The sequence below is a fragment of the Lagopus muta genome, chromosome 2 (assembly GCF_023343835.1).
Source record: "Lagopus muta isolate bLagMut1 chromosome 2, bLagMut1 primary, whole genome shotgun sequence".
Lineage (NCBI taxonomy): Eukaryota > Metazoa > Chordata > Aves > Galliformes > Phasianidae > Lagopus > Lagopus muta.
Window position 1 is genome coordinate 94,714,442 of NC_064434.1, and position 27,835 is coordinate 94,742,276.

A 27,835-nucleotide genomic window follows, 5' to 3' on the forward strand; every position below is an offset into this window, starting at 1 on the left:
TGCTTCCCATCGTTAAGTGATTACTTTTGAAATATCTCATGTTTTAAAGACAACACAATCTCAATGCTTTGATTTATCTGCTATTTAAAAAATTGTTTTTCTTAAAACACATCAATCATAAATCATGGTTAAATTCTCAAGTTTTCCTCTGCAAAACTGGCAGCCAGAAAGAAAAGCAATATAACAATTGATAGGATTTGCAAGCATTCATATCACTCCAGAGGCTGAAGCTTAAACAAAATGTACAAATTAGTATGAAATCTCTTGAAGGAACTGAAATCTCCAAGAATTAATGAACTAAGCTGCCACACAGATGTTTGAACAGCTATTTCCTGGTCAGACCAGTAGTCTCATTTGGGGAACGCTGACAATGTGACTCAAAGCCTTCCTCTTTTCAAATGCCAAGGAACTCTATGATCAGAAGGGACGGAATAAAAAGAAGCAAGGCAGCAAGATGAGGAATTAGTTAACCTCACTGATACTTGATATTTTCTTTCCAGTCATCCCGAATCATTTTGTGTCAGGTCAAACTACTCCATTAGTCACTTGAATTCTGGCCACTAAACTTCAGGACTCCAATCAAACAGACCTACAGCTACTACAAATCACTCTACAACAAGGCCTTATTTACCGTGGCTGCACTTCACTACAAAAATAGAGAGTAGCTGAGCATGCCTTGAGGCAGTCATTACAAGCATGCCACAGCCACTTCAGCATCAAGCAGCACTATACACCCAAGAGTCCCGCTGTGCTGAGCACAGTCTGTACACAGCAAGAAGTCTGCAGGCACTACATTCCAGCACTCTACCTTTGGGTATGAAAACACAGGCAGCCAAATAACATCAATTTGCCACGTGGGGTGATGCTTTCTCTGATGCCAACAGCAGAAATAGGACTTAACTCCTTTGTGCTCTTCATAACTTTCAAATATGAGGACTGTTGGCTCCCTGGGGGAACAAAACAGTTCTCCAAAAGTATTCATTGAATCTACTCCCAAAGCCAACTCCCTAATTTCCTTCTAATTCAGGAAAAAACGTTGCTTTGCTTTGATAAGGGGGGAAAAAAGGTGCTGAGTAGGTAATGAGTGCATTAATGGTCTGCTTTCCTCCTGCTTGCCATAGTCTCTCTCTCCCTAGGTCCAGCTATTCATGCACAGCAATTTGAAGCTCACTGAGTGCTAGAAGTGGCTTCTTTCTCTTCTGCATTACAGCATTTGCAGACAGGTGATGAGTTTGGTGTCTAGCTGCCACAAACTAACTGCAGATCTCTGAGCTGAAATCAGCTTGCATTGAGTTAAGAAGATCTGTGTGATCCTTCTGCACCTTTTTTGAAGATTAGATCTTCTCTGAAGAAGAAAATCATGAATTCAGGGAACCATCAAACGTTCCTATATATTGAAATTCTAGTTCAATTGATTGCTTTCAAAACCAGCATAAACAAGGTTGTTATTCAAGATCACACAAAGTAGCTGAACACATCAAATAATTTTTGAATCAAGACCCAGAATCAGGAGAGGGAGATCAGAAATAAGCCTCAATACCACTCATTTAATTCCATTATTATTTCCATTATTCTTTCTTTCTTTCTGCCCTCAGCATATTTCCCTTCTTTCCTAGGGAGAAAGTCCCTCCAGTAAGCCATTGCTAATGAAGAAAAAGGCATATTACTTGTAATTCTGATTGATTAACATTAACAACTCATGGCACACCATGCACTAATCCACCTTCACACATAATTAATGTCCATTTTAATAACGTCAGGAATGCAAGCTCTCTTCTTCCCACCCTAAACGATTTGGACCAAAAAAAGGTCCAACGTTTCAAGGTCACCCCTGAAGTCTGTTTTGGAAATTATTTACCCTTTTGCTTACACAGATTTGCAAAAGGAAAATGAGCAGGTCCAACTTTAAGCAAGACGAGGACATCCTCTTCCCAGTGCCAGATGAAGGCACTTGCTATGGTTCCAGAATTGGCTTCCAGAATTACAAGAGAAACTAAAACAGCCTCCTCTTTTCTGTTATGAAGGCTAGTTTGCTGTAAGAGGGAAAAGGCGGACCTCAAACCCCTTAACATTGGACAGAAAAGATGGAGGCAACATCTACACAGCACCTCAGCTTCTGGAACACCAGGGTCTCCAAAATCTGAATATCAACCACACCAGTTGTCTTGGTGGGAGTTTCAAGAAGGAAAAAGGAAATTGAAGAAAATATTGTAGAATAGAGGCATGTACTTTGCAACAACCCCTAGTTGTACAGGAAGAAGAAATAAGTGAGCACAGAAAGAACTGGATCTATGAGAAACTATTTTCAGAAAAGATCACAGCTCACAGATAAGGGCTCTGATGACCAAACTGCTACATACAGGAGAATCTGAAGAGAATCTGAGGAGAATCTGAGGAGAATCTGAGGAGAAAAATAAAAATTGGGGTATTTCATTTGTTCTGCTGCTGAAGGTGCACCTTGCTCCAGCAAAGCTCTCCAAATCCCACCAGCCCCACTCTAGCTATGCTATCTACTAAGTCCTTGCTTAGGAATTTTAAGCAGCAGTTGAGAAATGAGTGTTCTACTAAGTGGGTAGCAAGTTGCTTTGGAGACCAGCAGTTCCACAGCACCTTCATAGTTTGGCCATGCCACCTCTAGCTCTTTATGTCTCTTACTGCCCTCTCAATTTTTTCTAATCACTATTTGCCACCCAGCAGTTACCTCTATAATGTGCATGCACAGCACTAAGGGCTGGCAAACACAGATAAGTGAGTCCGTGCTATGAGGCACGACTTGAGGTGTGGATCAAAGGAATGCCTCTCTCCACTCCTTTCCCCACAGCCGTTCCACTTTTACTTGTTTGTGAGGCAGATGCTGGCAGGGCTGGGATAGCTCAGCCTACCTTAGGAACTTCCATGGCCTCACTTGCTAGCAGGATGTAGTGTCTGTTTCCACCTCTAGCAAGTGCCTGACAACATAATTCTATTGAATTTATCAGAGGATAATACAGGTATTCAAAGAGATTTCTGGAGGTCATCAAGTCCAGCTCTTGCCGAAAGAAGATCCAGTCCAATCAGGTTCCTCAGGGTCCTGTTCAATGGCAGCTAAACCTCGGAGGCAATTCTCTCTGTTGGCTTAAACTGGGAGTAAAGCTACCCCTGCCCCGATCTGCCAACAGTCTGTCCTACACATTGCTTAGTGCATGGGTTGGCCCTTGACTCATGTATTTATACTACCCAGTGCATACAGGGCCTTTTGAGGTTAATAAACTGGGAAAGGCCTAAACAGAAAAGATTCACTACTAACCATCTATATGGCCTCAAGGTCCTGGACAGCCACAGGTCTACAACTCTGAAGCTCTGAAGACAAGGACTCTGACAAATCACCTCTAGCAAGCTTGCTTGCTTGCTGCTAAAGACATTTATTTCTATCTCACATACAATGTTTGGAGCTCCAAATCTTAAACTGTGGATATCCAACCATATCAAAACAATAAAAGACATCCAGAAAAGGAAAACCACACCAAAAGTAGTATATTTGTCTCATCTTAAAAAGTTTAAGGTCTAGGTCTAAAATCATCATTTTGCCCATGCATGTTTTGTGTATGCACTTAACTTAATGACATGCAACATCAGCACCATCTTTCAGATGGCCAGACAACAGTGTTTCCATATAGATAGATGCAAATAAACGCAAACAAGATTTTTATAAATGCTGAACAGGAACCCAAGTAGGTTATTCATCATGACACGGAAAAGTCTGAAAGCTTAGCTTTGGAAAAGCTGAGAAGAATCATTTCTGGCCCATTTCTAACTGCAAGTAGAAGCAGCTTGCTTTTTCTCTTAAGCGCAGCAGCCCAGCAGTTGGCCGTGCTGACCTCTACCTTATGCTGTGTTTGTCTGAGCCAGGCAGTGTCAACTGAGAGTTGCTGGAAGGTACTGGCAGAAGTGGCAGAAAGCCTGGTGACACCACATCCTCCCAGGATCCTGAACCATGGCTGCCTGCAGAAGCGATCAGCAAAGGTTGTTGTAGAGTTCAATACTGGCTGGAAGCACTACCTACCACTCCTGGTCCTGAGAGAAAAACCATATTCATTCCAAAAGAGACATTCTTAGAGCAAGACAGCAGTCTCTGGACAAGAGCCAGTAGCTGCATTGACTTCAAAGAAACGATTTCATATGCAGCTGGACTATGTGGAGATATATGAACTTCACATCATCTTCCCTTTCTTTTGTTCCTGCACTCATAGCAGTCATGTGTACCCCAGATTTTTCTTTAGATGGGCTGTTGGCCTTGGACAGCACTACACTCTGGTTCCACAACTTTCTGGAGCCAGGACCTCCCCAGTTCATGCTCCCACCACAGGTTTCCTGAGTATGTCATACTCACTCCACTGTTGTTTCTTAGGACTCCTACAAGCTCTGCAGACCCTTTATTTTCATTCTGCAAATGGGGGTTACACAGTTCACCACGTGAATTCAAGAGTCAGTGAGGATGGTCAGAAACTTGACCTCTTCTCCAAGACGCCAGACAGGGCAAAGCCCTGGGACATAACAGGGTTTCTGTTCTCACCATTAGCAGCTAGGGTGGCTGGGGCTCGAAACATCCATGGTGGAAGGACTACACTCAGATTAGGTTCTGTAGATGGGGCTGTGCCCAATGCAGTCAGCTCCCAGGCACAACATCATAAGTCTGCAACAAATGTGTTCAGACCTTCATCTTCCGCATTTCAGAAAGCACCACCATTTGGGTTAAGCTGGCACCTCAACTTGAATTGGCCTTTTAGCTCCAGGAACAGTGTGCAAAAAAAAAAGAACACTACAGACTGCAACACAGGTAACAACATACAATTATCATTCCCATGTCATACAAGTAGGGGATAGAAGAGAGAAGGACCTCCTTGCTTTTCATCCTCCAACTTTTTTCACACCATCCAACAGTTTCATTGGCAGTACGGCCCCCTACAGGCCCTCAGGTCCGCTTGGAGAACACAAATTCCATCTCTCTGAATTCCTGCATTATGCATGCCTTTCACCAAAAATTCAGTTATTTTCCTCTGGAAAAACAGAATGAGACAACTTCCCCAGTCACGAGATGATGAACTCTAATGTGATTTTGGGTAACTGGGCTGAGCCACTCGGAAACTCTGTGCGCTCATCTGATGCAAGGCAAATCTCCAGGTGCACCACTGCCTACCCAAAGTGGAATTTTCCAGCACCAGCTGAAAGCAAAGCTGGGAAGCAACAGATCAGATGAAGAAGCTAAAATGAGGAAAGGAAGAAAACACCAAAGCCAAGGTCTACGTCAAAACCTAACCAAACTGAAGTGTTCAGGCAGAAACATTAAAGCCAAAGGAGAAAGAAGCATGAACGAAAGAGATTCAGAATGAAATTCTTAACTCAGAAGAAAAGGTGACGTGCAGCAAAACAAGAGGCAAAATGAGATGGAAGCAATGCTAAAAAAAACTGTTGAGAAAGAGCTATTCTAACTAAATATATATACATACATAATAAAAATTATGCCTTCTGATAAAAAATCAGTATTGCCTGACCAAAGAGAAGCTAAACTGATTCCAAAATCATGCGTCCTCATTTCAGCAGTGAGAACCAAAAAGTGAGATATTGATGCATTTCCAAATGATGGTCTAAATCGGTCTAGGGCTGTTTATTTGCTGTCTAGATTTTAAAGCTGTGAACCAAGTTTTCCATTGTATTTGGGTTTGATTTCAACATTCTATCTGGAACATTCAGCTCATGTTTTCATGTTTTTCTAAGCAACCAGGAGGGTTAGAAATTTACTTTTTTAAAATGAGAAAATGGAGATTCTTACGTAATACCTTCCTTCCAGCAGCTGGGAATTCAAGAAAAGATACATAAAACATCTCAAGACTGCTGACACAACCATAATGCTTAGTAACAATACACAATAAAAAAATGCTGTCCATTTCCCCTCCACACATAACTCTCATTTTTATAATTCATTCTCTCTGCCAAAGAGTTTACTGCAGTGTTTAGTGAACCAGTGTATTAAAATGAACTATTTGTAACTTCTTTAAAGAATTTCCAAAGCATGACTTGGATGGCTCAACAAGGAAATATCAGTGATACTACACCTGTCACAGACAAACAAACAACATCTGTGCTTGGATAAGATCAAGACATTGTTTTATGGAGAAGCAGTGCTCCCAAGACCGTCACAAATCCACAAGATGCCTGCAAGTGCCAGATTTTATGTTCACATCTCAAAGTCAGCTCAAGCAAGTGGAAAATCACAAGTAGACACAGAGTCCCTTAATGATTTCATCAATTGCTTAGAAGAGTCCTGGGCTGTATTTGTTCTGGCAAGTACATGAAATATCTAGGCCTTGGGAAAATGCAGCAGTGTCGGAGCTTGTAAATATATGACGAAGCAAGTTCTCCCCCTCCAGAAGAGCCCTGGCTCTTTTTATTTTTTGCACGTGAATATTCACACCTGATTGCATGGTGGTATATGCTGATCTTGTGATAGGTATGACCCCAAATGCACTCTAACCTCTGAAACATTTCCCCAGACCCTCACCAAGTTTACAACTGCAGGTGTTGTACTCTTTGGAATTACCTTTTGGAGCAGAACTCCTTCCAGGCTGTCCATCTCACCAGGGCTTTGGTGCTCTCATGCAGTTACGTTGCAGCTTTGTTGCAACAGTGGGATTCTTTCAAGCTGTTCTTCCCTGCTCTGGTGACCTCTGAAGGTATACATTCTTTTGGGATAAGTTCCTAGTGAAAATCTGAATAACAATGTTTCACAAAAATGAAACCTATTTCAGCTTAATATGGAACTCATTTAGCTCACAACTGCTGCAGCATTAGAAACAATTCTCATCTATGCGAATGATCTTTTACGCTGCTCAGGACCCTTCATGAGGCACCAGCATAATTCACACCTCACGTAAAAACCCAGCACACTGGTGAGAATCAGGTGCTGCACCCAGAGCAAGGAGGTCAGTGGAACAAAGAGCACTTTCCCCTAGCAAGCCTGCCCAGCCCTGCATTCCCAAGAACATACCCATCCCAGGGTCTCCCATAAACTGCTGGAGCTGCTGTCATCTCTTGTTGCAAACAGATGTACATGACCAAGCAGTACTTAGGACTGCTACTGGGATAGCTTAGGGTCATCAGGTTTATGTGGTGCTCCTCCCCAGAGCAGCTGGAACGGACCAGAGAAGTGAAAATGTTGCCAAACAGGCCTGTCTCCCCAGGTTAGGATAATGTTTCTGGACTGTTAACTCCAACTGCAGTCACAAGGAGCTCACACTGGGATCATAAGTGCCAAAGCTTTGTCCTTGGCTTCCTAGGGACCTCCATCTCTACTTCCCTGGCACTATGTTATCACTTCCAGCAGACACTGTGCACAACCATTGCAGGTTAATCATGAGCCCAAGAAGGGAGGGACTTGCCAGGCAGGTCACTGGGGATGTTTTCCCTCCTCCACCCTCTTCCTGGGCCACAGAAGCTTTTGCTGCAGACGTCCTCTGCCCTGAGAGATCAGCTGAGAACACAGAAGTTACACCATTCTTGATGGATGTTGTCTCTTGAGAACCTCCAAGAAAGAACATTCAATTCTCAAATAATCTAGTTCACTTGTTTTCTATTATCACCCTTGGAAACATCTTTCTAATCCCACATGTCCCTTTTTGTATACATCTTGCCTTCAGCTAGCATGAACACAAGAACACACTACTTTTTCTCAGCTGACCACACATATGTTTTGAGATTGCTATAAACTCTTGAGTCCTCCCTTCCTCAGCTAAGCAACCTTCCAGCTCCCTGCATATTCCCTTGAAGATTATGCTTTTTAGATTAACACTAGCCTTTATCTTTAACTGCTGTCCCCATTTCCCCCACCATGTGGCTGCAGGCCATTGCTCCATGGAAGATGCAGGCAGCCCACTTCACAAGACCAGATGTGGGACTCTGAGCAAGAAGCACAATAAGCAGTAAAAAACAACCCTAAGTCTCCACCAGAATGTTTAGAGAGCCTAATCAATAGCTATAAAAACTCCCACAAGACTGAACTGTAGCACAATGGACTGCTTGAGGAAGCAGGGAGCTTGATGGTTCCACACTATCTTCTCCAGGAAAGAGCAGTGATATTAAACAGAATTCCATCTTGGCCACAGCTACAACCAAATGTGGCCCTTCTTCATCTGCAGCCAACCAGGCAAGTTGGGAAGTGGTCAGTCCTTGGGCTGCAGTTGCACAGTTAACACCCAGTGGTCTGAGGCTTTAGAGGTAAAGGCTTTTTCTAAATATTAGGTAGATGCTGCTTCTTTTGATGCATGGACTCCAGGAACTGCTGGCAGATAGTTCCAAAGTAGACGACAAGAGTCTAGTTCTGATAAGATTTGACCTCTATTGACTTAGATTCCCCAAGTTCCAAAGTTCCTTTGGGATTTCTGTCAGGTATACTATGTCACAGAAAAGAGGTGCCTAAGGAAAGATGGAGTTCATTGAGCAAACTGAAAGGAGCTGCAACGATGGCCTCTTCAATCAGAAAGAGGTAGCTGAGACTGCTAGTTTCCAGATTCATTTACCCCAAGATGCCAGAGTGTCCATGTAGGGCAGATCTGCCCTTAAGCTGATGTCTCAGCTACAAGGGAGCCAGGGCTTCCTCATGCTCTCAGTATAGAAAAAGCAAAAGAGGTGCAGAAGGAAGGCAAGACATCACATCACCTCTCAGGGAAGGGAACCCAGCCATTTCCCAGTGTTCACAGTCATTTACACTGTTTACACTGTAGCATTCAGATTGCTCAGCCAGGTACAGCTTTCAGTTATCAGTTTCACTTATAAGCCATTCACTGAAATAAACCAATTACCCACTTTTTCCTCCAGGTGTGAGGGGGTGATGTGAATGTGAAAGACCCAGACAGAAGTAGGGACCAAGTTCTGGCAGGGAGGAGAACAGGTAATAAAGGGAAGAAATAGATTGCCCTGATGAGTTAACCTAGTAATCAAACAGGAATTGTTATCACATGTGATTACAAAGTCAAATTAGTATCAATCAAAACCTATTTCAATTGATAACACTGTTTTTAGAAGCAGAAGCCATAAATGCAAGTGCCACGTTCTTCTGTAGGATGGCTTACAGTGATGGTGTGCTTCAGGCAAATCCTTTCATGTCCTGCTATCCCATCAGCAAGGCTGTGAAAAACAGAGAGAAAAACTCTCTGCTGCCACCACTTTTCCACCAGCTCACTTTGTTATCTCTGATTAGCCAGTCTCAACATTCCCAATTTAATATTTCCCTCTTCATAAGAAGCCTGTATTGAAAGAGGAAGACTCATCCAAGCACTACAGTCTTATACTAATATGAACAACAGTAATACTAATGAAGCAGAGCAAACACAAAGTGTTCAGCCCTTTCTACGAGTGCAGGTTTGTGGTGGAGACTACATTCCCATGTTGGTCAGCATTTGCTCACCCTTGGACTGCTGTGAAGGATGGGAGCTCTCTGGTGGCAGCGTGTGAATTTGCAAAGATGGATTTTCTGTGACCCCTCTGCTTTTCCTTGCCCATGTGAGAACAGTGGAGAAACAGTCCTGTGCTGCCCTCTCCCCAAGGAACTCCAACCAAAGCATGTCTCTGCAAAGAGTAGCTTCACTAAACACAGGACAAGATGCTTTTATCTGCAAGGCTGCCTATTTCAGTGCCTGACACTCACAGCTCATAGCCCACTCCTCACAATGCTGTAGCCCTTTCTCCTCCAGGCATGTGAGCTATGCTAGGACACACGCTCACAAGCCAGGAAACACCATGCAGGTACCTACTGGCATTTGATTACCTAACAAAACAACCATACACAGGTCAGACCAGTGTTTCCAGGGCTGCAGCAGCTCAAGACTAAGGAAAATGGGAGACAATGCTGCTCTGGGAATCTGAGCAGCATTGTCATGACGAGAGGCTGGTGAATGTCTCATGAGAAGGCAAGGGCAAAGTGAAAAGGAAGGGGATGAAATCAGTCTGCTCTATAACCTGTCAGCTGAGGGCAAAAATACTCATCATCTCCATCCAGGTTTTACAGGACCCACAAGACCCAGACAACGAACAAGACAATCTGTACGAAAAGCAGCTTGAACTGCCATTACTTCTGCAAAACAACAGGCCTCCACTTTTCTCCACCTGACTTTTGGCACTGCTTTCTTAAGGAACAGTCACGCTCAAGTGTCCAGAAGCCCCCAGACTGCTGGGGCCTCAGGGGATCTGGAAGAGGCAAACTACCTCTTCTTGTACAGATGGCTCACACACAAAGCTCACTGCTGGCAGCCCACATTGACACCCAGTTCACAACCGTGTACCACTGCTCCTTGGTTGGGATGAGCAGATCCACAATACGGACATGTCAGGACATTCTCTCTGCAGCTCCTCTGCTTCTTCCCCCTCTGAGAAACTGTGTCAGGACCAATCTAGAGCTTGCCAAGTCTGCTAGCTTAAGCTTCTCTGGAAGAGGTGGTCCCAGCAGCTGGAGAAACAAGCACATTGTGCAGGCAGGAAAAGCCACAGGGGGAATCAGGGCCACAGAAAAGAAGCCCAGCTGCATTTAAAAAAAAAAAAAAAAAGAGAGCTGGCAACTCCCATGTTGTGTCTGACTAAGAAAGTCAGCACTGCTCTCCTACAGATGTGCAGAGGAAATACATTCATGCCACAAGATGGTGCCCTGCCTTCACGGCTGGCCTGCATGTTCTGCTCTGTTCCACCTGTGTTGGTGTGCACTGTCCTGCAAACCGCAGTGGCAGAAGAACCCCAGCCCCTCTTTGCCTGCCCAGCAGGCGGTCTGAGAGCGGTCTGGGACCCTCCACACCCCAAACAGACTGAGCTGGATTTGGATGTGGGGACGAGAGGCTGGACAACCCGGCCAGAGGCACAGATAAGCTCTGAAGCACCTTTCTGAGCGCCGTGAAAGAAGAAAGGCTTTGGAGACAGGGGGAGTACGGTCTAAGGACTGGGTTACATTCAATCCTTACGAATCCTGGGGGTAGATGGCATGGGAGCCTGCCTGAGGGAGAAGCTGCTCCAGCAGGCCATAGAGTCCACACAGCATCAATGGGCTGCCGGCATTTCCTGGCCTCCTCTGGCAGTGCAGCTGCAGCCACGCTCCTGCCAGCACCCACATATGGCAGCCATGACCACCTGCCTGAGCTCCGAGCTGTCTCTCTGGCAATGCTCACAGCTGGCTGATGAAGGCTGTAAACGTGGCATCACTCAGCTGGACACATCAGCAGACCAGAGGCCTTCCTCCAGCCAGCATGCCAAGCACAGACCTAAGAGTGGGGTGAGAAAGGCTCGTTCCACTCACAGACCCTGTCTGCCAATGGAGGTCATCTCATAGCCACTTCCTTGGACAAGGCCAGCCACAGCAGGATGACACAGCTCACCACAGTCCAACCAGCAGCCCAGCTGGCTGGCAGAACAGCTACCAAGCCACTCGTGACCCCGTTCTTGACCTACACAGAGACCACATCCTTCAGGCCAACCATACCCACAACACAGAAAAAGAAAGAGCTCAGGGACAGACAGAGCTCCCTACCCTAGGACTGCTGTTCCACAAGGAAGCACAGCTGGATCCTCTTTTTTCCCAGAGCCCGTGTATACAATGTCCCCCCACTCCTCTGATGAGCACCACCTTGCCTCCCTCATTCCACATGGCAGGAGCCATAGGAGCGTTGTCTGTACGCACCCAAGGTTGGTACATCAGAAAGGTAACAGCCTTTTTCACACTACCCAGTGTATCAGAAGCGGAAAGGAATAAGTGAGCACAACTCGTGGGCAGATGTGTCCTGCTGTCCATCCCACTGTGCTCCACAAGCACTGGCAGTGCTGCACAGCCTGCAGTCAGGGCTGGGCTTTGGAAATGAGTTACTGCCTCTGTGTGGCAGAGGCACACTGGTTACTAGAGGCACTCTACTGTGCCTCCAGTAACCATCCTGCATTCCCAGAGCAGCCTCCTCACACAACGCCTTCTCAAAAATCACATGGTGTTATCACATTATCTTTGAAAGTGGCTTCATTAACCCCTAACAAACCTCCCCCAAGACCTTCCCAGCTCTCAGGCTGCTGTTGATGAATACCCTTCATGCTGACTAATACGGTCTCATTGCTTCCTTTTTCATTACCCCATGCTCTTCTTATCTCATGGTTAGACAATAAGCAGATTAGGGCAGGGATTTGCCAGTCGGTGACTGTGCAGCACTTCACACAACTGGCAATACGTGTGGTAGGGCTAATTCTCATGCCACCTCATCTTAGGCTCAGAAACCCTTCTGATAATGAACTCATGATTTCTAACCACCCCCAAGCTCTCCCCATTCCCAGACAGGCTCAACAAGCGGCCTCAGCTCCAAGGAACACAAACAAGATGAAGTTCCCAGTCAGAAGAAACAGCTGTTCTGCAGAAGAAACACACTGCCAAGAGGTTTTGTCATTATTCTGATGCAGCCAATTGCAAAGCTATCAAAGACAACCTACTGCAACAACTTCCTTCCTGGGTTGCAGTGTGAGAGTAGTGGGAGTTAATTAAGTCACGAAAAAAATATATGTATTAATGACACTGCTGAAAGATGTCAGCGGCAACCACCTCCACGCTGGAACAAAGCCCACATAAGCCACAAGTGCTTATTCTCTAAGAAACTCTTGCAGCGATGATGCTTTCTACATTACCACCTTACATGTTCAGAGAAGAAATGGCCTAAAGGTTAGGGTGTTACCCCATAAAAGGCAACGAAGGCTGCATCAGCCTCACCACGGATTTCCTGCCTGAGGCTGGGAGCCCTGCCCCTCTATAAAATCGGTGACAAACACAACCCTGTGTCACAGCAGAAGCTCAGGAGCATAACCACACTCAGCACAGCAAATCATTCAGATAGTACAGCCAGAGATTTTGCTTAGACCTTTACCCACTGGCTAAGAACAGCTCAAGGCCTCAGTGTACTTAACATGCACTCCGCGTCTCAGACAGAGGGGAATTTAACATGCAGTTCATGCCTGTGCAGGAAGCCAACACATCGTTTTAAGTTTTGCTTGTTGCCCATTTTGATTATTTAAATGAGACTGGAGCAGCAGTTAGTCTTTAAAGTGATTTGGGGGCAGGATTTGTTTCATTCTCATCATACACAGGTACTCCGTAGGCAACAACAGAAAAAAGAAATCAATAAATCAGGTGGGAGAGTAGCTTGGTGACATTCTTGCATTTTTAAATTAACACAGGGCTTTTCTATTCCCAAGCTGCCTTCTCATTTTATTCCCTCCTTTGTCCTTCTGGTGGTGAGAATGCCACCGAGTGGTAATGAAGGAGCTGAACACCTTCCTCATCACACTCGATCCAGAGTGGTTCTGCTGAGGTTGATAAAACTGGACAGGATTCACAGCAGTAAGCAGGGTCAGATTCTGCTCCAATCGTTCATAGCCTGCATTTTGTACTCTATGGAAATTAAAAGGACTGCAACCTGCAGCAATTGCAGAACTTGAGAGCAAATTAAAAATTAATACAAGTTCTGGCATTTATCTGTAGTAACTCATGACAGCCTTTTAATTACTGTAAAAATAATCAACATGCAGCTCTGATTTCCACTATATTTCACATCAACTTAGAGGAACACCAGCACTTCATAGATGGGAAACTAAGAGGTAAGACAGCTTGCTAGCCTCACCCCAGAGGCCAGGGCAGGGGCTTGGGCTGGACTCCAGGCTCCTGCACACTGCTGGCTGCACATCATCACCTCCTCAGAAAGGGACCACAGCATAGCAGCACTTTTGGGAAACACCTTTAGGAGCACCTCCTCCCCTGAAATTTCCCCATACATTTTGATTCCAATGCATCTACTAAGCTCAGTGTTTCAGCAATGCACTGCAGTGGGTTTCTCCCTGCTTTGTTTCTGCCAGCGAAAAGCTACGACTGTAAGGTTTACAGAGACTTTCTGTTCCTGTCTAAAATTATCTTTGCTGAGCCTTGAGACGCCAAAAGAGCACAGAGCCAATATTCCATAAACCCTATGAAAAAAATGGACTACTGAATTTCAGACAGACAGAGAGAATTTGGTTACAGCAGCATCCATCAGGCATGAGCAGAACTCACAGCCCCCACCTCAAACAAGACCACCCTGTTTCTTTGCTTCCTGAGAGCACATAAAGGCAGGGCCTGACCCTGGCCACCAGGAGGGCTGTCCAAACCAAGAGGAGTCTCCAGGATAGCCACTGGAAGAGTGGTGAACTGGGGGAGCAGGGCCAAAAGGTACAAAAAGGCAGCAGGTGGGGACAGACAGATGGGGAAGCAGGGGGCTAAGAACGAGACAATAGTAATTAGCATAAGCAGCAGCAGCCTCAGCTCACCAGCTGCTTTGCCAATTGATGCTTTGCCTCCCTGATTTCCAACAGCAAAGGAGCAAACTGGCTAAGAGTAGCTCAAACTGCCTCACTGAACTGAGAGTATTGTGGGAAAAAAAACTGATTTCTGCGTTACAAAAAGAAAGGCTTGCAGGGCTGCCATGTAGAGGTTTGCCTAAGTAAGGCATGGAACAGGCAGCTCGAAACAGCCACCAAATACTTGAGAGCGAAAGGCTAAAAAAGGAAGGTTTCAGAGGAGGAAATGAGTCAGTAGCTTGGAGACAGGAGGGGGAGTACACATAGCTGAGGCACACAAAGTAAGCAAGTAGTCACCATCTCAGATGCTAGCAAGACAGTGAGGTGGAGATAGTATTGATCACGTTAGACTCCTGTAGGTGCACGGGTGACCATTTACATTGATCGTGGCAGGGTTGGAAGCAGTCCTTCACTGAACAGAAAGTGGATGGCTGCAGCTCATGCAGGTGTTTTAGATGGGAAACAAAGAAGGCTGTCACCAGCAGCAATAGCATTGCTGAAACTTCTCAGACTTGCTCATGGGGAGAGGGATGGATTTTTTGGAAGGAGGTTTCAGGTAAACTGCAAATGCAGTTTGCCATAAGAGAAGGAGGGGAATTCAGAGGGTATTCACCTTTTGAGGTGGTTTATCTGAACATCCCGCTTCAGCTTTCAGCCTGGCTTATTCATAGCACTAACACCAGGGAAAGAAAAGGACAAAGCTTATTAAGTACCTGGAAGACGAATTTTTTTTTTTTATGAAAACCTACATTTCCACAGTACAGTCGTAGCAGTCAGCAGTGTTCATTTCTTTCTTCTTAATAACTTCACATTGCACTTACATCCTGGGGCCAAAGGAGAAAGTCTCAAAACAGAAGCTCACTCATATGCCATCACAGCAGCTGGCTGTAAGAGGCATTAGCAGAGCAGCAAGCTACAGGGGTTGGTGTTGGTGTGGCAATAAGCCACCACAGGACACAACTTCCTCATCGTTGTCCCAGGTCCCTGTTCCATCAGAAGGCAGGACTGATGATAAGAGGAAGTAAAAAAAGAAGCACCAAAATTCCCTGTCACCCACTCCAAAACAGGGAGCTCCTCCTTGGCTCAGGCAGCCAGAAGACAGCTTTAGTTCAAAGCCTGTGAGGAACAGGCTGCTCAGGACTGGAAAAACAGACTCCCTGTCACCTACAGGAAAAGCAGCACAGGATTTCCATGGAGCAGGGGTTCCCAAACCATAACAAACTCAAACAGTATTGCTACTCATCAACAGCCAATGGCACACAGCTCCCAGTGCAGAGCCAGAGCTCTCTGTGCCTGTGTTGGCACCGCACATAGAGCCCACAGAGCTCAGGATCCACCACAAGGCAGGCAGCTGCCAGTGCCCCTTGGCTTCTTCAGCCACAGGTGCTGTGCCTCACCAGGCTGTGCTGGCCTGTCTCTTGGTAAAGAGTCTTTGGTAAAGTCTTTCAGAAAGCCATCAGGGTTCTCAGTAATGTGTCCTTCCCAGAGCAAGCACATCTTTCACATTAGACTGAAACAAGTGAAAGTCCTTGCTCAAACTCCTCCCTGTTGAGCTTCTTCTCACTTGTTAAGATACCTTCTTGACTCATAGCAACGTGCCCAGAAACACGAGTCCTATTGAAACAGGCTGAGCCAACAGCCCAATTTCAATTCATTTTCCCTTGTAAGTATACAAGGTGAAACAGCCTCAGCCCTGTGCTCATGGCCTTACATCATCCCTTCCCCTTCTCCCCCGGATGCCTTATTTCTGCACCCTTCTCTCTTCTAGTGAAACCAAGTCATTAAGAGCAAGCTCAGAACAATGACAGACAAATTACCCACAGCAATTAAAAGCTAAAAGCACAGCTGCCCAGGTTATGTGCTACAGTCCCATGCAGAGGCTCCAGCAGCATAGAGGTCTTCAAGAAAGGTGTAGATGTGGCACATAGGGAGATGAGTTAGTAGGCACAGTGGTGATGGTTTGATGGTTGGACTTGGTGATATAGAAGATCTTTTCCAACCGTAGTGATTCTGTAATTCTATCATTTTCCCTCCCATTCTTTGATTAAACACATTTAAAAAAAAAAAAAAAACCATCAAGAGGAACAACCCACCCACTCCTAGCAAACTGTTCACCAGTGCCGCTTCATTTCAGCCCATCAGGTGCAAATGCTGTGGGCCAAAGGCACCCCTGGTAGAGCACACTGGAACAGGACTGCTTTTTCAACACACCCATCTTCAGTATGCGACCACCCATGTGAACAGGTCTGACAGCATCTAAAAAGGGAAACTGGTAAGGGAGAAAAAACAGGATGTCACACTATAGTAGAACAGCAATATGGACAAAAGCAGCAAGGTATACCTTCTATCTTTATTACTGGTGCTTTATGCTAGCTGTAACATCAGAAAAATAGCTGTAACCTTGAAAAATCGTGCTGCCTTGTCACTCAGACCTGAAAACACACCATCAAGCCTCGCTTTGTTTTCTGCTGGCACGGAAACACAACAGATCGGCGTGGTGCTGGGCTCTGCCTATCAGCGCACGGCCATACTAGCTGGGAGTACTGCAGTCAGCATCCTGCAACGAAACACGCTCGTCTCCACTATTTTTTAACATAGAAGGCGCTCCTGTAAGCAGCTCAGCCTGATTACAAGAACCCCGACTGCCCAGAATCATGACAGAAATGGCATCTCCGCAGCGTATCGCCTAGCAGCCCTAGAGCACAGCGCGGCCCCACGCCTGCAGCGCCGCTTTGTCTGCGAGACGGACACACAGCGCCCGCACCCCCGGCCCGGCGCGCCGCTCCTCTCGCGGGATTTCCCCAGCCCTCCGCGAGAACGACAACGGCAGCCAATCACCAGTGGCCGACTGAGATCGCACCAAAGTAGGTATTAAAAAACGCTCAAAAAAAAAAAAAAAAAACCAGCATACTTCCTCCTCCTGCGCTGCCTGTCCCCTCCCCTCGGCCTCGTTCACGCCGCCTTCCCCGCAGAGTTTCCCCATCCGTTCTGCCTGGGCTTTCTACCACCACTTCCCTCACGACCACCCCCAGCACTTTTATCCCCGCCGCCCCCTGTTACAGCTCCCCTCAGCCCCCCCCGCACACACCTTGGGGCAGGTAGTCCCGCCCCCCTCACACACCGCCCGCCGCCATTGGCCGGCCGGCACGCGGCGGCCATCAATCACTCTGCGGTTCGCCTTCCGATTGGACAGCCCAGCCCCCCCCTCGGGCAGGCGAGCGAAGGGAGTGCTCCCCCCGGTCCGTACGGTGTGTGGGTGGTGTTTGCGGCCGCACGCATGCGCGAGGCTGGATAGGGGAGCGGGCCGGGGCGTTGCCACGCAGGGTCCTACCATAACAACCGCTTCCTCCGCCGGGCACGGCGGCCGTGACGTCGGCAGCGTTTCCGCTCGGCTCGCGCCCTCGCTGCTTCCCTTCCTGCTGCCGGAGCCCGCGCCGCGCCCAACACCCGAGGGAAGCAACCGCTGCTCCGCCGACACCATGGTAGGGAGCCGGGCGCTGCAAGCGGGGACGCCGCTCCCCCACCGCCCTCATCCGCGGGGGGAGCCGTTGGGGGGGGTCGGCGGCCAGGGGCGGATGGAGCCTTGGCATCCAGCGCCGCCGCGATGCCGTCGCGCAGCCCTTCCCGCGGCCGGCGGGCCTCTGGGCTCAAGGCGGCCGCGCTGCGTTTCGTCCCTTTCCTTTCCCCCCCCACCCCGCCGCGAGGCGGTGGGGCGCGGCCCCCCCCTCTTTTTGAGGAGATGGGCCCGCCCTCTCCTCCTCGCGCGCCCCGCCAGCTCCCCCCGCAGAGCGGTGGCGCGCTCCGCGCCGCACGCGGGCGCGAGGGGCAGCGCGGCCATTAGGGGGATGGGGGGAAGGAGGGCATGGCGAGTAGGGCGCGCGCGCGCGCGAGGCGTGGGGGGGGGGGGGAGCGATGCGCGCTCCTTCCCCGTGCCGCAGGGCGCGGCCACGTGGGGGAGGGGCTGCGAGGGGGGAGGGGAGGCGGCGCCCCCTCACGGCCTCGGCGGGGCGGGCGGGCGGGCGGCAGGAAGCGCGGGGCCGCATCCGGCCGCGGGGTGGGAGCCATCTTTCCGCGGCGCGGGGGATCGGGCCTGGCCTAGAAAGCGGCGGCGGGAGGGAGGGCGGTGGCTCCGTTCGGCACGGGCCCGGCGGGGAACAAAAGGAGGAGAGGTGGGGGCGGTTCCATCGCCCGAGCCGAGGAGACGCGTGCGGGAGCGCGGTGCCCGAGTGCTCCTTCGGCCTGCGGCGCGGGGCGGAACGGGTGCCTCGCGCCCGCTCTGCGCTGCGCGGGGCGGGCCGCGTTCTGCAGCACCGGCTGACAAATTCCCTTGAATCATCGCACTTTCGTCCTGGTTTTGCTTACGTCGCGCACAAAGGCTTCTCTGTCAACAAACAAGTGTTTCTACGCACCTCATTTCGTGCGCTTTGCCTGACGGCAGCTCGCCCAATGCTTATCGTTGCCTTCTTGAACGCAGGGAATGTCCAGTAAATGAGCTCCCGTTCAGCACAGGCCCTGCACGCGGGAGGTGCTGCTCATCTCGCTTCCCATGAAGCAGCTGGAGCGCTGCGGCCAACCCTCGGCAGGAGGCACAGCCAGGGGAGGTGCAGAGGGAGCTGCCGAAGGTCTGATGAGACCTGCAGCTCCTGTTTTAAAGTAGGCTTGTCTCAACAAGCCAGCTGCTACTTCTGCAGTACACAAACCTAGTTTTAAATGACTTGCTCCGTGTGCCAGGCTTCCTCTTGCTTCTGAAGCAGGCAGTCCCCAAGTTGGCTGAGACACGTATTTCTCATAGCTATCTCCTTTTTGGAACAAGCTTTAGGTTTTTTGTTCCTTTTATTTGCTTTTAGATGCTTGCTTGTTGCAGCTAATGAACTTGCTTTTAGGCAGCGTAGTCCTTTTGACAGAGTACAGCGAAGCCAGCAGGAGGGCATCACTTGGTATCAAAAGAGCATTGGAATTCCCGCTTTTACAAGCCTTGCTGTAAGGCTTAATTTCTTTGGTACTGGATTAAATGGTTCCACAGTCCTCGGAGGACCATGCAAATTATTTTCCTTGCTTGTTAGTCAATAGTATTCCCAAATCTGTGTAACTAAGAGGTCTGTGTGCCTCGTGGACAAGAAGACAGCCTCCCTACGCTTGGTTGGGTGCATGCCTGGCATGTTTCTACTCATGCTGCTGGGGTATTACTGGTCCCTGGAGGGAACAAGGGCTGACCCAGGTATCTCATACAGGAGAGCTATGGGCAGGCAGAGTCTTTATTGAGAGGTGCTTGGGGGTTTCATGCTTGCACAACACTCAGCCATCTCCAGGGCAGGTAACTTGTTAGCAAATGTCTGAGTTGCCCAGGGAAGGCCTTCAAAAGCTGTTTTTAAGGATGAATGTTATGTAGCCATGGGGTTGTGGAGGGCTGCACGAACATTCCTGCAGACATATGGCTCGTAAGATCTGATTTTTTTGTGCTGAATGTGTTCTTAAGAAGCTTTGCTTTCCTGCAGGAGTCTTGTTGCCTTCCAGCTTAGACCCGCATTACCTTAGAAACATGTGTTTCAACACAGGAATGGGCACTTCTCAAAATTTCTGCCCCCCTAGTGGCTGCCACACTTCCTGTTCTTTCAATAGCATGGCTGGGGTTGCTTTTCTCAGTGGGGATTGCCTGTTCTGCCTGCCTGGGTAATTACCACGGGCAAATTTCATGGTGGCTGGGAGCAGGTGATGATTTCCTCTGGCTGAAAGGTGAGGAAATAACCTCAAGGAATGCAGAAGATGCTTTTTCTTGTCTTTCTATGACAGCTCTCTTCTTCTTTCCTTGTCTAGTTGGAATTTTTCTTACTGTCAGGAAAAAAGAAGCTGAACAGAATTTTGTTTCCCTTCCCTCCCCTCAAAAGATACATCACGTAATGCAAAATAAAATAAAAAGCTTAAATCAGCCTGGCAAGATCTGCCTACAAGTGGCATGCAAATAGCACTGTTCTTCTTGCTGGTTTATGGTGTGTAAATAATGGCCTCTTACACAACAGCAGTAAAAATAAAAAAGGCAGTTATGTTTCCTATCACGCTTCAGATCTGAACCAAAGCTTTGGACTTTTTCAGATGTGTAGACTGCCTTGTGTAGGTGTGGGTGTCTGTCTGGCTGCTGCTAGTGGGGGAAGTGGGCCAACTTTGGACTTAGGAGGGCACTGCTATGGTTGTGCTGGCCTGGTCTGCAGGGTGAAGTCGCAGCAGCTGCTCTGCATGTTGCCTCCTTCCTTGCTCTGGAAAGCAGAAGTGCTAGTATCGAATGGGCTTTCTTGAGTGTTCTGCTAATAGATGAGAAGCAAGGCAGCATTTGAGACCCATACATCTGTAACACCCAAGCTTTCAGGCATCTTGCTGACCGCAGCTGGCAGCTTTAGCTGACACCTTTTCAAGCCTGCTGTGGAACTGACGTTCTTCCAGCAGGCCTCTCTGCCTGCTGGGTGCCCAGTGCTAGCTGAGCTTAGTTGTCCCTTCAGGTCTCAGCCCTGGCAACATCTCAGGGTGCTGCGTGGCAGTGTAAGGAACAGCTTTGCAGTCTCCTGTCCTGGAACAGTCAGGTGATAATGGTTCTAACTGAAAACTTGTGCTGTGACACATTGGTGAGTCAGAGGAAAGTGCCACACAGTCACACAAACAGTTCTGGCAGTGGAAGGGGATTTGGAAGGTGGCTGGGAGGGATGGTATGCCAGGGCTGGGGGAAACGAGATGCTTGCTCAAGAAACCCAGAACCAAATATGTGGCAGTGGTGTGACTGGTAAACATGGACGTATAGTGCTCTCAAGATCTCTGCCTTTGAAATTAAAGCAGGCGTGCTTCAGTATGTTCTTGGTGTCAATTCTGGAAAAATTGATGGTGCTTTTCCAAGAGGGAGAACTTTCCACTTGAGTAGCTGCGGATTGTCCGTGCTGATGCATACAATGTGGGTGCACGTGGTTCCCAAACAAAACGAGGCAAGAACTGGTTCTTGAAATGCCTGAGCTGTTATCTACAGAAACATTACAAAGGAAGTCTGCAGCATAAAATTGGCGTGCACTTAAAAACGGGTTTAATCTGTCCAGCTCCTTGTGAGACAAACTAAGTCATTAAAGCTGTCTGTCTTACTGCTGATGTAGGAGCAAAACCTTCTAGGTGAAGTATTTTAAATATTCAGAAAAGATGCTGGTGTTCACAACGATCCCTAATAAAATCCAATGCAAATTGCATTGGAGATCTATTTCTATGCAGGCTTGCTGCAAATCAATCTATTGAGGATCTGATAAGTGCCTTACTTGAAATCTCTTTCTGTACACAGGGATTTCTTGGAGGAAAATTTCGGGTTATTCTTCAGCCTTACCCCTCCATTTTATCACCCTATTCAGATGAAATTCCAGCTGCAGAGTACTTTGTGATGAAGGCAAAGTGTTGGAAGCTGTTAGCGGAGCCAGCTGGAGCCAGGCCTTGCAGTCCGAGGCCTGTGAGACAGAAGGCTCTCTCTTCAGCCGTGCTATTTGGGGACAGCATTCTGCTCTCACAGGGCTTCTGCAGTGCTTTGCACTTGAGGCAGGAACGGTGGCTTTGTGAAGGGAATAAGAGCTGCTGTGTTACTGCAGTGCATGCTGACAAGGCATTTAATGCAACCATTACCTCATGTGCCTACAGCAATCTATATGAAAATACAATGGGGTACTGGTGTGAGGGCTGTGGAATAATGTAGGCGGAGGTGCAGCCCACAAGGCATGCTGCTTTGGCCATAGTTGCATGGAAGTATGGGGGGAGAACTCATTTTGTGCTAAATCCCTTCCCTGTGGGGGGAAATTTGCACAGTTAGGGAGACATGCAGGCAAGAATATGCAGCCCTGTCATCATTTTTTCCACCTGATAACAAGGCAGCTTGCCTCCTTGTTGCTGCCTTGATGAGGTTAGCTGGCCCTGACACCCATGGGAACAGCTTGGCTATTTGCCTGCCTCTTGTGTCCTGAGAATGGTTTTAATTATCGTTGCGTATATTCAGGGGTTGCTCTGTCCAATGCTACAAAATGCAGACAGCTGATGGCCTGGTGTCCCACCAGTACCTGCCATGCACCCTGCTCAGCCACCCATGTGCTATCCTGAGTTGGATAATTGCTTCCCTATTGAAAAAGGAACAGAAGCAAGCTATCTGTCCTCAGCTATGCAGCATTCTGGCCACCATGCCTGAAAAAATAATGAGTGTGCTGTATTGAATCCTCTGAGCAGTGTAATACTGGGCCAGAGAGAATCCACACAAACAAATAAATGCTTATCCTGTCATTACTGGCAGGTGGAGGCTTCTCAGCAGCTGTTTTTCAGGACAAGCCAGCAGAGACATGGTTAAATTACCACTTGAGAACATGTACTTAGGCATGTGGCATTTCTCTGTGTTCCAGTGGCTTTCACAGTCATCCTGTTGCTGCCCTACCCTGAATGGCCGTGGCCAAGTTACAGCAAAAGCTACCTAATGTTGAGGTTTTTCCTTTTTAGGTATGTTTAGAGAATCTTAACTGGTACAAGCCTGGAGCTGGAGAGGGAGTCCTTTTGGTGCAGGAGTATGCTGCCTTCTTGGAAGCACTTGTGCTGGGATTTTATGGGTTCGTTTCAACCCCACTCTGTGACACAGCTGTAGTGTTTTCTCAGGATGAAGGAATCTATGCTGTCCCTAGCAGATCAACATCTGCTGGTATCAACACCTGAATGGATTCAGAGGTTGTATAATAGTTATGAAGAGTTGCACCAGCTAATAACACTTTACTTTGGAAAGTTAAGAAAAAATCCAGTTCTTACTGTTGCCCCTTCAGCCTCTGGTCAGTCCCAGTGGTCAGCTGCAGAGTAAGAGTGAATTTGACTTTCCAGACTGAGTACTCTCAACATTTTTGGAATCTGAAGCAACTTGCCAGCCGTGTTCAATTCCTTTATAAGGAAATAACTTGTCTCCCAGCTTGGAGAAATGTTTCTGGCTGTGCATCTGCTCCTGGCTGCACGGTTTGCATCTACTTGCAGCTCCATTGCTCATGCTTTCTTGGGGCTCTCTGCTGAGTAGTAATGCCTGCTTTCAGAGTTAACTTCTTGGTAACAGGAGTCGATAAGGAGGGACTAGTGATCTTGGAGCAAAGATCAACAGTTGATAAAGGTGGAGATGGTTGACACCAATTCCTTTTATGGCATTACTAGGCTGTGCTGGGTCAGACTTTGTGCATCTTCTGTGTAAACTCCTAAGCTTTTTGCAGGTTTAAAAGCTGAGACTTAAATCTCCTGTCAGCTGCTGAGGTACCATTAGCGTGGAAGACAAATCTCATAGAAAGGAGGGGAAAAAATGTCTGTCTGGAGTTGGCAGTGCATTAGCCGTAGTGAATGATACGGTAGTTCCAGTTGCTGTGCTGTTTGCATTATTAGGGCAACCCTGCCTTATTTCCAGTCCTCCCAGAGAGCTCTTGCCCACACCAGACACAGTGATGCAGAGGCAGGAAGAAATACATTCATTTCTCATTAGTTCCCAGCCACGCTCTCACAGAGGTGCAGTCCATTGTATGAAGGACGTGATGTAGGAATGCGTCACTTTGCATTGATGTTTGCACTTCTGCTTGTAGTTATCCTGGAATAAGCTTTCTCTGCTTGCTTTCCTTATGCTGCTGGAGACATGCAAAAGGGTGGCTGCCTGCCAGGCAGCTGAGGCACAGCAACTTCCTCCTGTTCTGTGGGCCTGCTCCTCTCCCAGAGCAAATGTAAGGGATTTGAGGTAGATTACCCCAAACAGACAATCCGTGCATTGTAAATTCTGAGGGTCCCTTTGTGTTTGAGTAAGCTCCTAAAGAGCTCTGTTTCATGGAGGAAAGCTTCCATGTCAGATTGATGGCTGTATAGCATTGGCATCCAGATCTCTCTGGTGGGGGAAAGAAGAGGAAAAAAGACGTGCAGTGGTCAGGGCTTTGAAAAGAATATGTATGTATGTTAGAAGTAGTAGCTGTCCAATCCATAATGACTCTTAAGGACAGGAAAGTTAGCACTATGCAGTTGACCTTCACTGATTTCCCTGGCATTCCAGCTGAACTCTGCTGCTTGCTTATACCTTGAGAGAGTGCTGTGATTTGGTGTCTTCCTCCCCCTTCTCCCTCCTCTTCCTCCCCCCCAAAATGATTCCATTGGGCACGCTTTTGTGGGCTGAGCTGAAGGGAAACCAAAACAAGGAACAACCTTCAGTGTTTTTCAGGTGGTACCTCTCATGTGATGCTGTACCTGCCTGCATAGTAGTGCTGACTGTGCTGAAGATGATGACGTGTGGCAGTTACACGGAGGAGGGTGACTTTCCTTCCAGTGTGTGACTTACTGTATCTGAGGATAAGGTCGCTTTTGGAAGCCCCAAAAGCAGCAGGGGGAGAGGCAATATTAGGAAGGAATCTCAGTGTTTACTTGACACGTTGCGGTTTGAGCACAATGAGTGTTGGACAGGCTTTGATTTACAGTTTACTGCTCTGACCGTGATGTTTTTCCAGCAGTGTGACTCCCTGGATTTGCAGCGTTCTTTATTCTAGGGCTGTCTTTAACCTCTCAAACTTCATTTTGTTCTGAGTGTAAAACTCAGATATGAATACTGTCTGTTACTGCTGAGTAACCACAATTTCTCACCAAGCTTCCAGGAGTGGGGGAAAAAAAAAAAAAGATGGGATAGGGGTGAAGAAATCCTTTTAAAGGCAGCTTGTTTTAAAAACTGGAAGAGGAACTGCTGGGAAGCTGAGAATTTTTACAGTTGGACTTGCAAGCTCTGCCTTTAAAACACTGAATTGAGAACACCTTCAGAAGGTCGGTTTGTTCGTGGCTGAGAATTGTATTCCAGTGCCCCACTGTATCTCTCCTGACTTCTAAGCCAAACCCAGTTGATAAATGTGAGTTTGACACTGTTGTACCTCTATTCCTAAAGCTGATGGCAGGCAGGCTGGAAACGGCCAGGAGACTGAGTAGAAGTGATCCTTGTTAATTTAGTTGTCTGCCTGTCCCAAGATGGCCAATGAAGCCAAGCTGCTGCAACGTCAAAGGATTTGCCACAGCTGAAATCTCAGAGGACAAGGGGTGGACATAAATGTGAAACTACCCTACCAACACTGTTCTAATCTAAGAAGGATTGTGCCTTGTTCAGAGTACTTGTGGTTTGGCAACTTACTGTAGGTGGCATTGAGGCTCCAGTTTCTTTATTTGAGAAGGGCCTGCAGCTCTCCTGTCTAGACTCTGGGGCTGTCAGTGTTGCGAATATCGCTCGTCTTCTAGCCTCAGTTTGGAGGCAGCACAGAATGTAGTTGTGCAAATACTCAGTGGTAACCCTAAAGGCCTTTGTTCTCATCTTTGCAGGCATCTGGAGTGCAAGTTGCCGATGAGGTTTGCCGTATCTTCTATGACATGAAAGTGCGGAAATGCTCTACGCCTGAGGAAGTGAAGAAGAGGAAGAAGGCTGTCATCTTCTGCCTCAGTCCAGACAAAAAGTGCATTATTGTGGAAGAAGGCAAAGAGATTCTAGTGGGAGATGTTGGTGTGACGGTTACTGACCCTTTCAAGCACTTTGTGCAGATGCTTCCCGAGAAGGATTGCCGTTACGCCTTGTATGATGCAAGTTTCGAGACCAAGGAATCCAAAAAAGAAGAGCTGATGTTCTTCTTGTGGTAAGCACTCTTCACAACTCGCCTGTTCCTAGCATGAGGCCCGAGCTGTGCTGAGGTCTACGAGCATTTGTTTTGTCTATGGAAGGCTTAAAATGTGCTGGACAGCACAGTACTTGTATTATGAGCCATTAGAGTTTCCTTTGTTTATAATCAGTGGGATGGTGTTTGTCTTACTGCTGGATAATAAATGCTGCTAATTGCACTATCTTCTTGTATTCCACTAGGGCACCAGAACAAGCACCTCTCAAAAGTAAGATGATCTATGCAAGCTCCAAGGATGCAATCAAAAAGAAGTTCCAAGGTATGTAGTGCAGCTAACACTCCCAGGTGCCATCTGAAACACTTACACAGCAAGGCTTAACCATTCGCTAATTGGCTTTTTTTTTTTCTTTTGAGATGCTAGTGAGATGAGAATTTCACCAGGTGAAGTGCCTTGTGACAGAGCTAAAAGAAGCTCTGGCTGAAGCCAAACTTAAAATGTCTGACTCTAAGCCTTAGAGGCACTAGAACTGTGCTCAGAACTGGAGCAGGCTTGGCAGCGTACAAGAGTAACTGCCATACAGAGTAACGTGTTTACGCCATGCAGCCTATAAACATCACATTCTTGTTAACAGTGACCTGTATTTTGTGTCACGCTGTCTCTGTGGCAGAGGACTTTCAGCCCTGTATCTATTGAACTGCAGAATCAAGTAACTGTAACTGTGCTGTACTAGGAAGCAATGATTGGCTTGATTTAGAGATGCAGTTGTGATTACTCATTTCAAAGGCATTGCGTCTCTGAGAGGAGAAGCAAAGTGATGTTCATCCTGTCAGGCACCAATGACCAAAGAGTTACCCTTGCTGCAGCATTCTGAAATCTCATTCTGAATAAATGACTGTGATGCCTCCCAGCCCGGTAGCAGTGCCCCCTTCAGCTCTTAGCGCCGTGCTGGTCAGAGTGCTGCACTGTGTAGTACTGAGCGGTGCACAGCAGTGCTGTTCTTCACAGTACAGCTCACCAATGAATTGAAGCTGGTGAGGGCTGAAAAAGAAACACTGCTTTCTCTGTTTTTCTCAACATAAGGCAGAGTTGGGTCTGTCTCCCTTATCTCCGGAACAGAAACCACTCTTAATTCCGTGTACCAGCAAGTCTGCACAGCGCGTCCCGCTTTGATTGTCAGCTGTTCAGTGCTTGCATTGCAGCAGCTCCCTCAGTTGACGTATTCAGGGTAACAGTAGAAATGAGACTGTTTCACTCACAGGCTGATTTGCCATGGGCAGCTGACAATCTAAGCACTGATAGTAGTGAAAAGCTTCTCCCTGATACATGTATTGATTTGTGATGTGTAGCCAGATGTCTCCTGTGATATATCGAGGGGGAGTAAACCCAAATTCTTTAGTTTTCCTTAGTGAAGGTGGGACTTTGCAGCTTGAGTGACCAGACTGCCTCTTCTAATATTACTACTAACTGTGCTTCTCTGGTTGATTACTAGCATATTGAAATACTGCATTATTGAGTGTTCTGCATCTTTTTTTTAGGCATAAAGCATGAATGCCAAGCAAATGGGCCAGAGGACCTCAATCGAGCTTGTATTGCTGAGAAGCTAGGAGGCTCCCTAGTCGTAGCTTTTGAAGGAAGTCCCGTGTAGATGTCATACAGTGCCACAACTCTACAAGCATTCCATGTTTTAATATATCAGTTATGTAAAGCAACCATTCTAGGCAAGGGTTTCACTAACTGTAGGGAAGCTGTCTTGTAGAATAAAGTAGATTTTGGAGATGTAGCTCGTATGTACAAATGACCTTAAATAAATCAAATTAAGGATTTA

At 47.3% G+C, this 27,835-nt stretch overlaps 1 protein-coding gene across 1 annotated transcript; it reads left to right on the forward strand.

Moving 5' to 3' along the window:
* The first annotated feature begins 17,744 nt into the window (after positions 1-17,744).
* Positions 17,745-27,835, forward strand: DSTN (destrin, actin depolymerizing factor). Its single transcript, XM_048938275.1, has 4 exons — positions 17,745-17,852; positions 25,720-26,027; positions 26,252-26,328; positions 27,546-27,835. Exons 1-4 carry the CDS (start codon positions 17,850-17,852, stop codon positions 27,653-27,655), a joined length of 498 nt encoding a protein of 165 aa, XP_048794232.1. The 5' UTR covers positions 17,745-17,849; the 3' UTR covers positions 27,656-27,835.

Coding starts and splice junctions, on each gene's coding strand:
- DSTN (XM_048938275.1), top strand. Junction 26,028..26,251: donor GAGCTGATGTTCTTCTTGTG/GTAAGCACTCTT, acceptor GTATTCCACTAG/GGCACCAGAACAAGCACCTC. Junction 26,329..27,545: donor AATCAAAAAGAAGTTCCAAG/GTATGTAGTGCA, acceptor TCTTTTTTTTAG/GCATAAAGCATGAATGCCAA.